At 42.7% G+C, this 12,901-nt stretch overlaps 1 protein-coding gene across 2 annotated transcripts in view; it reads right to left on the reverse strand.

The window, feature by feature from the left end:
* Positions 1–12,901, reverse strand: part of LOC139418227 (delta-sarcoglycan-like) — a 105,877-nt gene that overhangs the window by 38,783 nt on the left and 54,193 nt on the right. For both annotated transcript variants that reach the window (XR_011635287.1, XM_071167517.1), the window contains exon 5: positions 6,499–6,618. Coding sequence is in view for 1 of the 2 variants with exons in the window: in XM_071167517.1 (XP_071023618.1) it covers positions 6,499–6,618 (120 nt within the window). In the remaining variant the exon portion in view is untranslated. The remainder of the gene's footprint in view (positions 1–6,498; positions 6,619–12,901) is intronic.

A 12,901-nucleotide genomic window follows, 5' to 3' on the forward strand; every position in this document is an offset into this window, starting at 1 on the left:
AAATCCAATGGCCACTCTGCAAAGCACATTCCCCATTCCTACCTGATCAGACGGTGAAATGTAGTCTCCCTCTTGCGCCCTATATTCATTTCATGTATGACACTTGTCACACAGTTACTCCCGGCTGCTCTTTATGATCGTATTAATGCAAGCTGGAGCCACACACAAGGAGAGAGAGAGGGAAGGGAATAAAATGAGGAAGAGAATGAAGTGAAATGGATGAATTTGGAATGACTCAGCTGTAATTTTGACGGCAATGCAGTGGGCATTTCCTTAACTCTTTATTTTTATAGCAGACATCTGAAAACTAAACTAACCCTAGGAAGCATAGTGCCATAGGCTATAGACCATTGTACCCCATGTGCTCTACTGGTCATTGTTCACAGTAGCAGTGGAATGACAACATACAGCACCAGGAGCAAGACAAAGTCCTGAGACTGACCCCTAACTAACCAAGTCAACCAGTCCACTGTAATGAGGCCACTGGCCATGTGCTGTAGGGTCATGCCCCCATCATCAGCAGTCTGGAACACCACTGCCAGGTAGCCACCCACCAGGAGTGGATGTGACCCTAGCCCTATACAGTAATTAGAGACTGGCTGAAGCAGGAAACTAAGGTCAGGTCAAGTGGCTCTCCAGCAGCCACACACTGTAATACACATCACAGCTGAAGGTCTGAAGGCCACATGATAGATACAGTAGACAGGATGTAAATAAAGGCAATGTTGTTTGGCCGCATGGCCATATCTGTATCATGCTCTCCTCATAAACCTGATATGAATTAAACATTGCGCTTAGCAGACTAATTTCCCATTTTCTCTCACGGGTGTCATATTACAGACTAGGGATTGTAAAAATATTATGGAGTTGGCATTGTCTCCCCGTCTGTCAGATCAAACATCTGGACTGGTGTAACGACCATTCACTGGGTGATGTGGTTACTGTGAGACAGACACATCACTGACGGATGGGACTACTTTCTGCACGTTGCTTCTCTCAATCCATATTGACATCCCCCATTGTAGCATCTAAAATTGGGTTTGCCACATTATCATCTGTGCCGTGCTAATAACTTGACGAGCATTTCTCCAAACCTGGCTATCTATTAATACTATCTGTTTCAGGGATCCTACAATCATCAGAGTGCTGTTGTGATTATTAAGTGTGTAATTCAATTTGAATCAGCCTCCACTGCAGTCCAATGGGATATAATTGAGGCAAATAAATGAGCCTTTAATTATAATTATATATAAAAAATAAAAAAACAGCAGCAGGTAATGTCATTATTCTGTCTATTCCTGCTAATTACGGTTGTGATGATGAGTAGAGAGAGGGGGGTGGAGAGGGATGGAGGGAATATGAGAATACTCGATTGAGCATGCTCCATTGACAATTCCGGAATTCCCTGTTCCAAGCATATTTTAATTACCATAGAGGAGTGCTCCATTGTGTCCTCTCATTCCCGGCTAATTCATTCCTTTCTCTCATGATTTTTCTTGTGTAATTGATTAGGTTTGGTTTCCTAGGGAAGACAATGAGGATCGCTGTAAACTGCTGGTTGCGCTCCTGTACTGTACAGGGCTGGCTCACGAGACTGTATACACAACACACAATGCCATTTGGCCACAGTTCTCTGAATCTTGATTAAAGGTCTCCAAAGTGCAGAGTGTGTGGTCTTGTGTACCATATACAACTGCTATTGTAATTATGGTTTGTGTGACTATTCAGTATTACCCTAATTGTACTCACACAGGTGAAAACATTTGCTGTAACTGACAAGCTAACAATTCATGACATTATTCTGCTCCACAGTGGCGTCTTGCTCAACAAAAACTATCCACCTAGTGTGGAACTTGAAGCAGTTGAGTAACAATAACAATAGACAGGTAAACTTTGAATTGCATTACAGCAGGGTAGGTAACAACACATCTGCTCAACACGGCGGCCCCTCAGGGGTGCATGCTCAGTCCCCTCCTGTACTCCCTGTTCACACATGACTTCATGGCCAATCATGACTCAACATGCTCAAGTTTGCTGATGACACAACAGTGGTGGGCCTGATTACCGACAACGATGAGACAGCCTATAGGGAGGAGGTCAGAGACAACCTCTCCCTCAATGTGATCAAGACAAAGGAGATGATCGTGGACTACATAAAATGGAGGGCCGATCACGCCCCCAATCTCATTGACGGGGCTGTAGTGGAGCAGGTTGAGAGGTTCAAGTTCCTTGGTGTCCACATCACCAATCACATGGTCCAAACACACCAAGACAGTCATGAAGAGAGCACAACAATGACTATTCCCCCTCAGGAGACTGAAAAGATTTGGCATGGGTCCTCAGATCCTCAAAAAGTCCTTTAGCTGCACCATCGAGTGCATCCTGACTGGTTTCATCACCGCCTGGTATGGCAACTGCTCGGCCTCAGACCGCAAGGCACTACAGAGGGTAGTGCATAGGGCCTAGTACATCACTGGGGCCAAGCTACCTGCCATCCAGGACATCTATACCAGGCAGAGGAAGGCCCTAAAAATTGGCAAAGACTTCAGCCCACCTAGTCATATACTGTTCTCTCTGCTACCGCACGGCAAGCGGTAACGGAGCGCAAAGTCTAAGTCCAAAAGGCTTCTTAACAGCTTCTACCCCCAAGCCATAAGACTCAGCTAAACAAATAGCTACCCAGACTATTTGCATTGACCACCCCCCACCCCCATTTTTATGCTGCTGCTACTACTCTTTTTATGCTGCTGCTAATCTATGTAGTCACTTTACCTCTACCTGCATGTACACATTATCTCAATTACCTTGACTAACCTGTGCCCTCGCACACTGACTCTGAACCGGAAACCCCTGTATATAACCTCGCTACTGTTAATTTATTGTTGATCTTCAATTATTTGTTATTTTTCTATTTTCTTCTTTTTACTTTTATTTTTTATTATTTATTTTTTACTTCAGTTTATTTTAGTAAATACTTTCTTAACACTTATTTTTCTTAAAACCACATTGTTGGTTTTAAAACCACATTTTATTTGATCTATTAAACAGCCAAATCAAGTGTTGATATCATAATACAGCCATGCAGTCTCTCGGGTCTCTCATTGGACAATAATCCATTCTGAGGGAGACATCTCGAGGATCGCAATCAAACTCACTTCCTACAATGCTCTTGTCAGAAATATTTCACTTGTGTTTTCCTCAAGTGTCAAGATTTATATTTCCACTTCATTGCTTTCAGACACAGTTACACAACTCTGGCTTCATATAGCATTGTTCATCTTTGAGACCATCTTGAAAAGGTTGCAGAACACTGTAATCAAGTTTTACCTGGCAGCACTGATTGAGCCTTGTGTTAAAAAGAGAGACATGTAAAAAACAATCATATTTAATATAGCGATACGTGTATAAAGCAATCAAATTTCATATCTGCCTCTAAAAGCCTATTTACAGCCACATTTAAGTCGCAGATTGCTTTGACGACATTGAAGACATTTGCCGACATGTATCCTTTTGCCTGCAATCAAAAGCTACAGTATATTCTTATCCCAAAGTTGCTAGTTTTGTTCACTGGATGTAGCACCTGTCAATCTTGTGTAAAAAATAATCCAATCATTTCAGGGGGTTGATTAGCTGTGATATGAGGGAAATCCAGATCTGTAAAAAGCTAGTAACAAATTGCTAAGTTAGCATGATTCCAAACACCTCCCCTATTACCCATTGGAAGCTGAGGGTTCCTGGATCACTGTTCACTGTAGATAGTGCAATAAAGGCCTAATGAAGGCAGTGAAAGCTCTATCATAGATTTCCAATGACCTCAGTTGGGCCAATTAAAGTTATATGCTCAGCATAACTATGCATTTTATTGGTTTGGACAGAAGCATTCATTTGGTAATGGCATGTGGCAGTTTTATAGGAATCTGGCCTCACTTCATCCTGACTGATGGATGGAATGACAGAGGGAGAAGCTAGTAGCAGTTTGCCCAGGCCTGAAATCATTGGCTATATTTATTGATACATGTTGTTTGGCACGGTTTGGAGTGAACGCACAGACACGTACATGCACACACACAAGCAAGTACACAGACACAGGACACATGCATGTGCGCGCACACACACACACGTGTGCACATACATGCACTCCCACTCACACGCATACTGTATGCCTGCATGCCCACCCACACGTACGCACAAAACACTTTCAGTACAACAGAGGCCTTTTTAGAATTAGGCTCTTGGTCTGATATTCACTTTTGAACACCTGAGTAAGCTCCACTCATTGCACTGGCGGCATCATAGTTTTGACCACGGCATTTGTTCACCGATATCCCCTTACTTTCAATCAGAACTCTCAGCCAGAGTTCCTTACCCCAGCCACCTCAGCTAAGCAGCGGGATGCAGAGAGCGAGGGAGGGGTACAGAGAGAGAGAGAGAGAGAGAGCGAGAGGAAGGAAGGGGTAGAGAGAGAGAGAAAGGGAGGGGTACAGAGAGGGAGAGAAAGGGAGGGAGGGGTAGAGAGAGCGAGAGGGAGGGAGGGGTACAGAGAGAGAGAGAGAGGGAGGGAGGGGTATAGAGAGCGAGAGGGAAGGAGGGGTACAGAGAGAGAGAGGGAAGGAGGGGTACAGAGAGAGAGGGAGGGAGGGAGGGAGGGAGGGGTACAGAGAGAGATAGTAATAATGATGATTTGCCAGTTACCCCATTTATCTGCGGCCCTTTTTGATGGGGCTGCCCTGGGCCACAAGGTTCATCAAACGCCTTGGCAACCACAGTCCTCAGTAGAAAGGCCTTCTTAGTTCTTCTTAGGTAGTTCTTTACAAGTTTTAGAAAATAGATCTCTCTGCAGAAGCGACAGTTACAGGGATGGTAAAAAACAGCTTGATTGCCGTAGCAACATCAAGGAAATTGGGCAGAAAGGTGTGTACAGCAGTTCTTCAAGTACAGCAGTTCAGCATCATCTTCAATTGAGCCTCTCATTCTCCTTAATTGCCGGCCTCAACACCTTACGGAAAGGGTAACTGTATAGGAAGCTCTGGGGACAGGTCGTCTGGATATTGGACAGCCAATAAATTGACAGATGCAAACTTTATCAACTTTAGCGGACAACCGTTCTTGAGGGCTTAAACAAAAAAACAGGTTGTGATTTTATTCATACTAGTGAACCGGCGTTTGAGTTGTGTGGTTGCAATATTAACAGTCCCTTATCTTTGGTATATTTTGGCAAGGATCATTCAAGACTACATTTAAATTGTGTGCACTGCAATGGACATATAATGCACAATGTCTCAGGAAAGACTTTCTGGGTTGGCAATATTCAGTATAGAAAACAGTCGGGCCCGCAACCTGGACCTACAGGCCGTTGTGAAAACATTTCAACAATAAATAGATAATATAAATAATGACGGAATTTGTCCTGTCGACTACTTTTTTCCTCATTGTTAAGCCTTTTGATGTGTAATTTTTTAAATTATATTTTTCATAAATAGCAACTAAATTCTCTATACAGCTATAGATAGTAAACTACAATGCATAATGAAACAATATCTAGAAAGCTAGTGTTTTGTGGGTGGACTGACTGTATTATCTGGTATTAATAGACTGGATTAATGCACAACAACTTTCTATCCAAGCTGGGTGAAAGCGCAAGGACCGCTCATGTCATGCAGGTTCAGGTAGGCTATACAGGACAGTTGTAAATTCCCAAAAATCTATTGGTAGATTATTACCATGCTTTTGCATCGGAAATACATTTTACAATCTGTAATGTTTGAATTTCCAACTTTAATTACTGAACAAGTAATTACATTATTGCCACCAGCCAGCTGTCTAAATAAATGGCAGCATTGCGACACCATGTAATAGCTTCATGAAATTTTACATTTAACATGATAAAATGATGACCAAATAGGCCTACCAATAAACATGTATCCATTATCCAAAGCCAAGCTATAGGCTAAATGCCCTGGCACCACAGAAAGCCTTTCATTGTCGCAATTTCAGCACCATGGACAGCGAATGGTAGTCCATACTTTGTGAGTGGCTTTCCACATCCTTTTTTTCTTCTAACTCAAATGACAATGTTATACAACAACAAAAGTGACTGAATCTGTTATTGTTTAACATGGTTGGATGATTTCTTCTAATCTAAATTATACAGACTCACACGTCCTCCCCTATAGAAACTCTGACTCAAAGACTCTTTTACGTCTTAGTCTAATTTACCATAATTTATGTTCAGCTGTTCTTCAAATGCAAGTTCTCCTGTGAAATGTATAAAATTGTTAGCTAGCCCTAAAATGCCAGCTTGTTTTTGCTCAATTTCAATTCATTGTAACGTGATTACAGTGATATTGATAATTCATCCAAAAGTACACCACATTTTAGATCTCTCAATTTAGCTTCTAAACACTTGAACAGTTTGAGTCCAGTCAAGTTTAAAACTGTTGTTCAATAAACTGCTAGTAGACTGTTGAGTATGATGTAGTGTCTGGTCCATTAACTCACCCGTCACCCGTAGCCTCTCTGCTCCCACCACCACCTCCTGGTCATCAGCAGAGAACAGTAGCTTCCCGGTGCTGGATTTCACCTCCAACATCTTCCCTTGTGCACGCACTCCACTGGATCCTGGACAGGGCAAAAGTTGTTAGGAAAAGTCAGTGAAGTTCAACAGGTGGCTTCTGTATGATAAACAAAGATAGACTTCTTGTATTTCAGAGATTCTTGCAAGTCAGGACAATCTTAATCCGACATGTAAACGTTATTCTTCTAATTAGATTTTTTTTAAATGGCTTAAAAATGACATTTAGGTGAATTTTATAAGGGGAAGATTTGCTTTTGGAATTTTCTAATTATTTTCAAAATGATTCATTTTCATGTCGGATCTATGCCCGGAAATGCCCCTGTCTGGAACAATAATCCACATTTCAAACTCTCACCAAAAGTTTTAAAAAGGCAATAATGAATATTAACTGAAAAAGGATCTCATGTCGTTTCTTGCAACAGCCATCTTTGACTTAAAAAAATATTTCTCTCAAAACGGTGATTCCTAAAAAATATGTCAGGAGACTTGGTCAACTCAGTCAGATTTGTATAAAATCCCAAATGAATCATGAAAGAGAATGGTCAGCTACACCACATTGACCCCTCTTCATGTCCTCATTACATTGTGCAATGAGACAACTCATGGTCTGTAAAGTTCTTTACTTTTGATAGATTTAAAGAAACAATTTTAAAATCACCATTGTCACAACCATAAACTGTCAACGCCATCTGCATGATAGATAAGATATGAACTTTGGTTCGAATATTTACATTTTAATTAGGTTTTAGAGCCATAAAGCAATTGAGGAAAACCAAAATTGTTACTTTGTATATCACTTGAACGAAGACCAAAAATGCTATTTTTTACAACTCCGTAAACTCTGTCCGATCCAATCTTTCAGCACTACATCAGAGTGCCGAAAGATCTTATAGAATGTTTATATTTTCATTGGGGATTTTCAAATGAATAATTTTCAATATTTTTACAAATATGACCCTGACCCTTTTACAAATATGTAATAATATCTGTTTTGAATATTTCTTGTCTATGCCATCATTGGCTTGTCAACTCCGTCACTGATGGCTTATCTCCTTAAGATCTATCTTTTTGTCAATATTGTACAAATATTTTTATACACTACCGTTCAAAAGTTTGGGATCACTTAGAAATGTCCTTGTTTTTGAAAGAAAAGCACTTTTTTTTATCCATTAAAATAACATCAAATTAATCAGAGGTCCAGAGTACAGAGGTCCATTATCAGCAACCATCACTCCTGTGTTCCAATGACACGTTATGTTTGCTAATCCAAGTTTATAATTTTAAAAGGCTAATTGAACATTAGAAAATCCTTTTGCAATTATGTTAGCACAGCTGAAAACTGTTGTGCTAGTTAAAGAAGCAATAAAACTGGCCTTCTGTAGACTTGTTGAGTATCTGGAGCATCAGCATTTGTGGGTTCGATTACAGGCTCAAAATGGTCAGAAACAAAGACCTTTCTTCTGAAACTCGTCAGTCTATTCTTGTTCTGAAAAATGGAAGGCTATTTCATGTGAGAAATCTCCAATAAACTGAAGATCTCGTACAAAGCTGTGTACTACTCCCTTCACAGAACAGAGCAAACTGGCTCTAACCACAATATAAAGAGGAGTGGAAGGCCCCGGTGCACAACTGAGCAAGAGGACAAATACATTTGAGTGTCTAGTTTGAGAAATAGACGTCTCACAAGTCCTCAACTGGCAGCTTCATTAAATAGTATCCGCAAAACACCAGTCTCAACGTCAACAGTGAAGAATCGACTACGGGATGCTGGACTTCTAGGCAGAGTTGCAAAGAAAAAGCCATATCTCAGAATGGCCAATAAAAGTAAAAGATTAACTTCTTTGGGATAGGGGGCAGCATTTTCACTTTTGGATGAACAGCGTTCCCAGAGTGAACTGCCTCCTACTCAGTCCCAGATCCAAACAGGAAGTGGGAAATCTGAGGTTTTTAGTTTTTGAACTCACCCCTATCGAATACACAGTGCGATATGGGTTATTTTGCACTTCCTAAGGCTTCCACTAGATGTCAACCGTCTTTAGAACATTGTTTCGGGCTTCTCATGTGAAGGGGGGCCGGATGGGAGCCGTTTGACTAAGGGGTCTGCCTGCAGCCTCGTTCTCAGTCACGCGCTTTCACACGAGCTAACTGCGTTCCATGGCTTTTCTACAGACATAGGAATTCTCCAGTTGGAACATTATTGAACTTTTATGATAAAACATCCTAAAGATTGATTCTATACTTAGTTTGACAAGTTTCTTCGACCTGTAATATAACTTTTTGAACGTTTCGTCCGAATGGACCAGATCACGCTTTTGGATTTGTTTACCAAACGCCCTAACAAAAGAAGCTATTGGACATAAATGGACATATATTATGGACATTATCGAACAAAACAAGCATTTATTGTGGAACTGCGATTTCTGGGAGTGCATTCTGATGAAGATCATCAAAGGTAAGTGAATATTTATAATGCTATTTATGAATAATGCTGACACAGCGGTTGCATTAACTTCTTGAGAATACTTGACACGCAGACGTCCCAAGTATGCCCCTGGAAATGCAAATGCGCTACGCTAAATGCTAAATGTACTCGTTACAACTCAATCTTTGATCAAAATTCACAAGCAGGGTATTGAATTAAAGCTACACTCGTTGTGAACCTAGCCAGCAAGTCAGATTTTTAAAATGCTTTTCGGCGAAAGCATCAGAAGCTATTATCTGATAGCATGCACCCCCCAAAATGCCAGCTCGACACGTAAACAACAGATTTTGCGATAGCCGGCGCTACCCAAAACGCAGAAATAAAATATAAAACATTCATTACCTTAGACAAGCTTCTTTCTTGGCACTCCTATATGCCCCATAAACATTGGGTCTTTTTTTCGTTTAAATCGGTCCATATATACCCAAAATAGCTTTGTATGGAAGTTGTGTCATTCAGAAAAAATCATCGTTTTTAAACGCTGCGTAATTTTTTAAAATTAAAAAAGTCGACGATAAACTTTCACAAAACACTTCGAAATCCTTTTGTAATCCAACTTTAGGTATTAGTAAACGTTTATAATCTATCAAAATGATTACAGGGCGATGTCTCTTCAATAGGTCTTCACTTCAAAAACAATGCCATCTGATCTCTCCCTCAACTGCATCCGGGTGAAGACTGGGAAAATGGAGGTCAGACAGAAGGATTTTCCAACAATTAATTCAATTGAAAATTAGGACAATGGCGCCATCGTGCGGAATTTGTATGAATTGCAGGCAGATTCCCATTAAATTCTGTTCTCTTTTAACAACTGGTGGAAGTGACTTATGGAAATTATTTTTTGCTTTCAGAGAGCAGTTTTTCTTGCGTTTTTCAATGAAACACACGATCTGTTATAGTCACAGCCGTGATTTAACCAGTTTTATAAACTTCAGAGTGTTTTCTATCCACACATACTAATCATATGCATATACTATATTCCTGGCATGAGTAGCAGGACGCTGAAAAGTTGCGCGATTTTTAACAGAATTTTCAAAAAAGGAGGGGGTAGAAGTAAGAGGTTATTAAGGAGAAGTTTATCGAAAGTTCCATGTATAATAGTTGTATTTTCATCAACATTTATTATGACTATTTCTGTGAATTCATGTGGCTCTCTGCAATAGCACTGCATGTTTTGGAACTGCTGAACGTATCACACCAATGTAAAATAAGATATTTGGATATAAATATGAACTTTACCGAACAAAAAAATATATGTATTGTATAACATGAAGTCCTATGAGTATCATCTGATGAAGATCATCAAAGGTTAGTGATTCATTTTATCTCTATTTGTGATTTTTGGGACTCCTCTCTTTGTCTTTAAAAATGTCTGGGTTTTTCTGTGAGTTGGTGGTGACCTAACATAATCGTTTGAGGAGCTTTCGCTGTAAAGCATTTTTGAAATCAGACACTGTGGCTGGATTAACAAGAATTGTATCTTTAAAATGGTACCTAATACTTGTATGTTTGAGAAATTTGATTTATGAGATTTCTGTTGATTTGTATTTGGCGCCCTGCAATTTCATTGGCTGTTGTCGAGGGGTTCCGCTAACGAAAAATAACACAAAAGAACACAGACACGGGATAGAGGAACTCTGCCTACAAGGCCAGCATCCTGGAGTTGCCTCTTCACTGTTGACACAAGGAGCTGTCTGTATTGCAGGACTTTTTGTCATTTTGTGCCCTCTTTCCCGGATAAAGACCAGGCTCACCGGTAGGAGTGAGTACTCTGGTGGGCCATATGTTCTGCTCCCTTACTCGCACCCCTTTTCATGTCATCCTGCTGTGGGGAAACCAGTCCATCTCCCCGGGTCCACATTGAATCTGGCTTCCGAGCTGAACATCCCCACTCAGCCCCTCTCCATTCCCATGGATGTTAGAACGCTGGATGGGCGCTCTATAGGTCGGGTCACCTATAAAACCACTCCCATCAACCTACGTGTGTCAGGGAATCACAGCGAGACCATTCAATACCTGCTTGTCAAGTCCTCTCAGATTCCTGTGGTTTTGTGATTCTCCTGGCTCCAGCGACACAATCCCCTCATCAATTAGTCTACGGGTGCTATCATGAGCTGGAGTCCGTTCTGCCACACCCATTGTCTGAAGTCCTGGGGGCTCAGAAGTTGCTCTGGACCTCTCCGTGTACCAGGACCTCCGGGAGGTGCTCAGCAAGCAACAGGAGTTATCCATCCGTTTTCCTTTCCTGCTGGCGGAGGGTTATTTTTTTGTGGTGAAAAAGGACAAGACCTTGCGCCTGTGCATTGACTACCGGGGACTCAATGACATTAATGTAAAGAACCATTATCCGCTACCACTCATTTCCTTGGACTTCAAGCTCTTCCAGGGGGGCACAGTTTCCTCCAAGCTGGATCTACGAAAAACGCCTACCACCTGGTGTGGATACGAGAGGGGGACGAGTGGCAGCACGTCTTCCGGATGCAAGGACTCCCGGTGGACATGGTCTTCCAGCACCTTCTGGAGAACCAGTTGTTTGTTAAGGCGGAAAAGTGTGAGAACCATTGCTCCACCCTTCCCTACATCATCTCTGCTGGGAGTGTCCAGATTTATCCCAAGAAGGTGAGAGCGGTGGTGGATTGGCCTGAGCCTACGTCCAGGGTGCAGCTGCAATGCTTCCTGAGGTTCACTAACATTTATGGCCGGGTTACAGCACCCTGGCCTCCCCCTGTCTGCACTCACCTCTACCAAGGTTCCATTCACGTGGTCCTTTGCTGCTGACCGGGCATTCCAGGACCTTAAACACAGCTTCACCACTGCTCCTATCCTGGTTCATCCTGACCCTTCTCGTCAGTTCGTGGTGGAGGCCGTTGCTTCGGATGTCGGAGTGGGAGCTGTCCTGTCCCAACATTCTGCCCTGGACCTTAAGCTGCATCCCTGCGCCTTCTTCTCTCACCGCCTCAACGTCACGGAGAGGAACTACGATGTGGGGAATCGGGTGCTTCTCACGGTGAAGATGGCATTGGAGGCACTGGCTCGAAGGTGCAGAACATCCGTTCATTGTGTGGACCGACCACAAAAACATGGATATTGGAGTATCTCTGCACTACCAAGCTCCTCAACTCCAGGCAAGCGAGATGGGCCCTACTGTTTACCTGGTTCAACTTTTCCCTCTCCTACCGGCCTGAGTCCAAGGATGTCAATCCGGATGCCCTGTCTAGCCGCTATAACCCCATGGTTACCACCCCAGAGCCCGAGACCATCCTTCCTACCTCGTTCCTGGTGACGGCACTTAGCTGGGGTAAAGGGAAACAGGCCTGGGAGGTGCAGCGGTCTCTGCCGAACCCTGGGTGGGGCTCAGATAACCGGATGTTTGTGCCTGACGATGTCTGCTCCGCAGACCTGGAGTGGGTCTATTCCTCCAGGCTTGCCTGTCACCCGGGCTCTCGTCAGACCCTGGCCTTCTTGCGACAACGCTTTTGGTCGCCTACTATGGTTCCAGATGTTGCCGCATTTGTTGCCACGTGCACGGTCTGCGCACAGAACAAGACTCCTTGCAAGCTCCGGTTGGTCTTCTCCAACCTTTCCCTCACGGTCCCTGGTCCCATATATCCCTGGATTTCATCACGGGTCTCCCTCCACCTGAGGGCAACACTGCCATCCTGACTGTGGTCGACTGGTTCTTCAAAGCCGCCCACCTAATTCTTCTCCCCAAACTATCCTCAGCCAAGGAGATGGCAGCACGTCTTCCGGATGCAAGGACTCCCGGTGGACATGGTCTTCGACCAGGGCCCGCAGTTCTTGTCCCGGTTCTGGAAGGCATTCTGCATGTTGTCGGCCAGTCTGTC

Source organism: Oncorhynchus clarkii, chromosome 10 (genome assembly GCF_045791955.1).
Source record: "Oncorhynchus clarkii lewisi isolate Uvic-CL-2024 chromosome 10, UVic_Ocla_1.0, whole genome shotgun sequence".
NCBI classification, from domain to species: domain Eukaryota; kingdom Metazoa; phylum Chordata; class Actinopteri; order Salmoniformes; family Salmonidae; genus Oncorhynchus; species Oncorhynchus clarkii.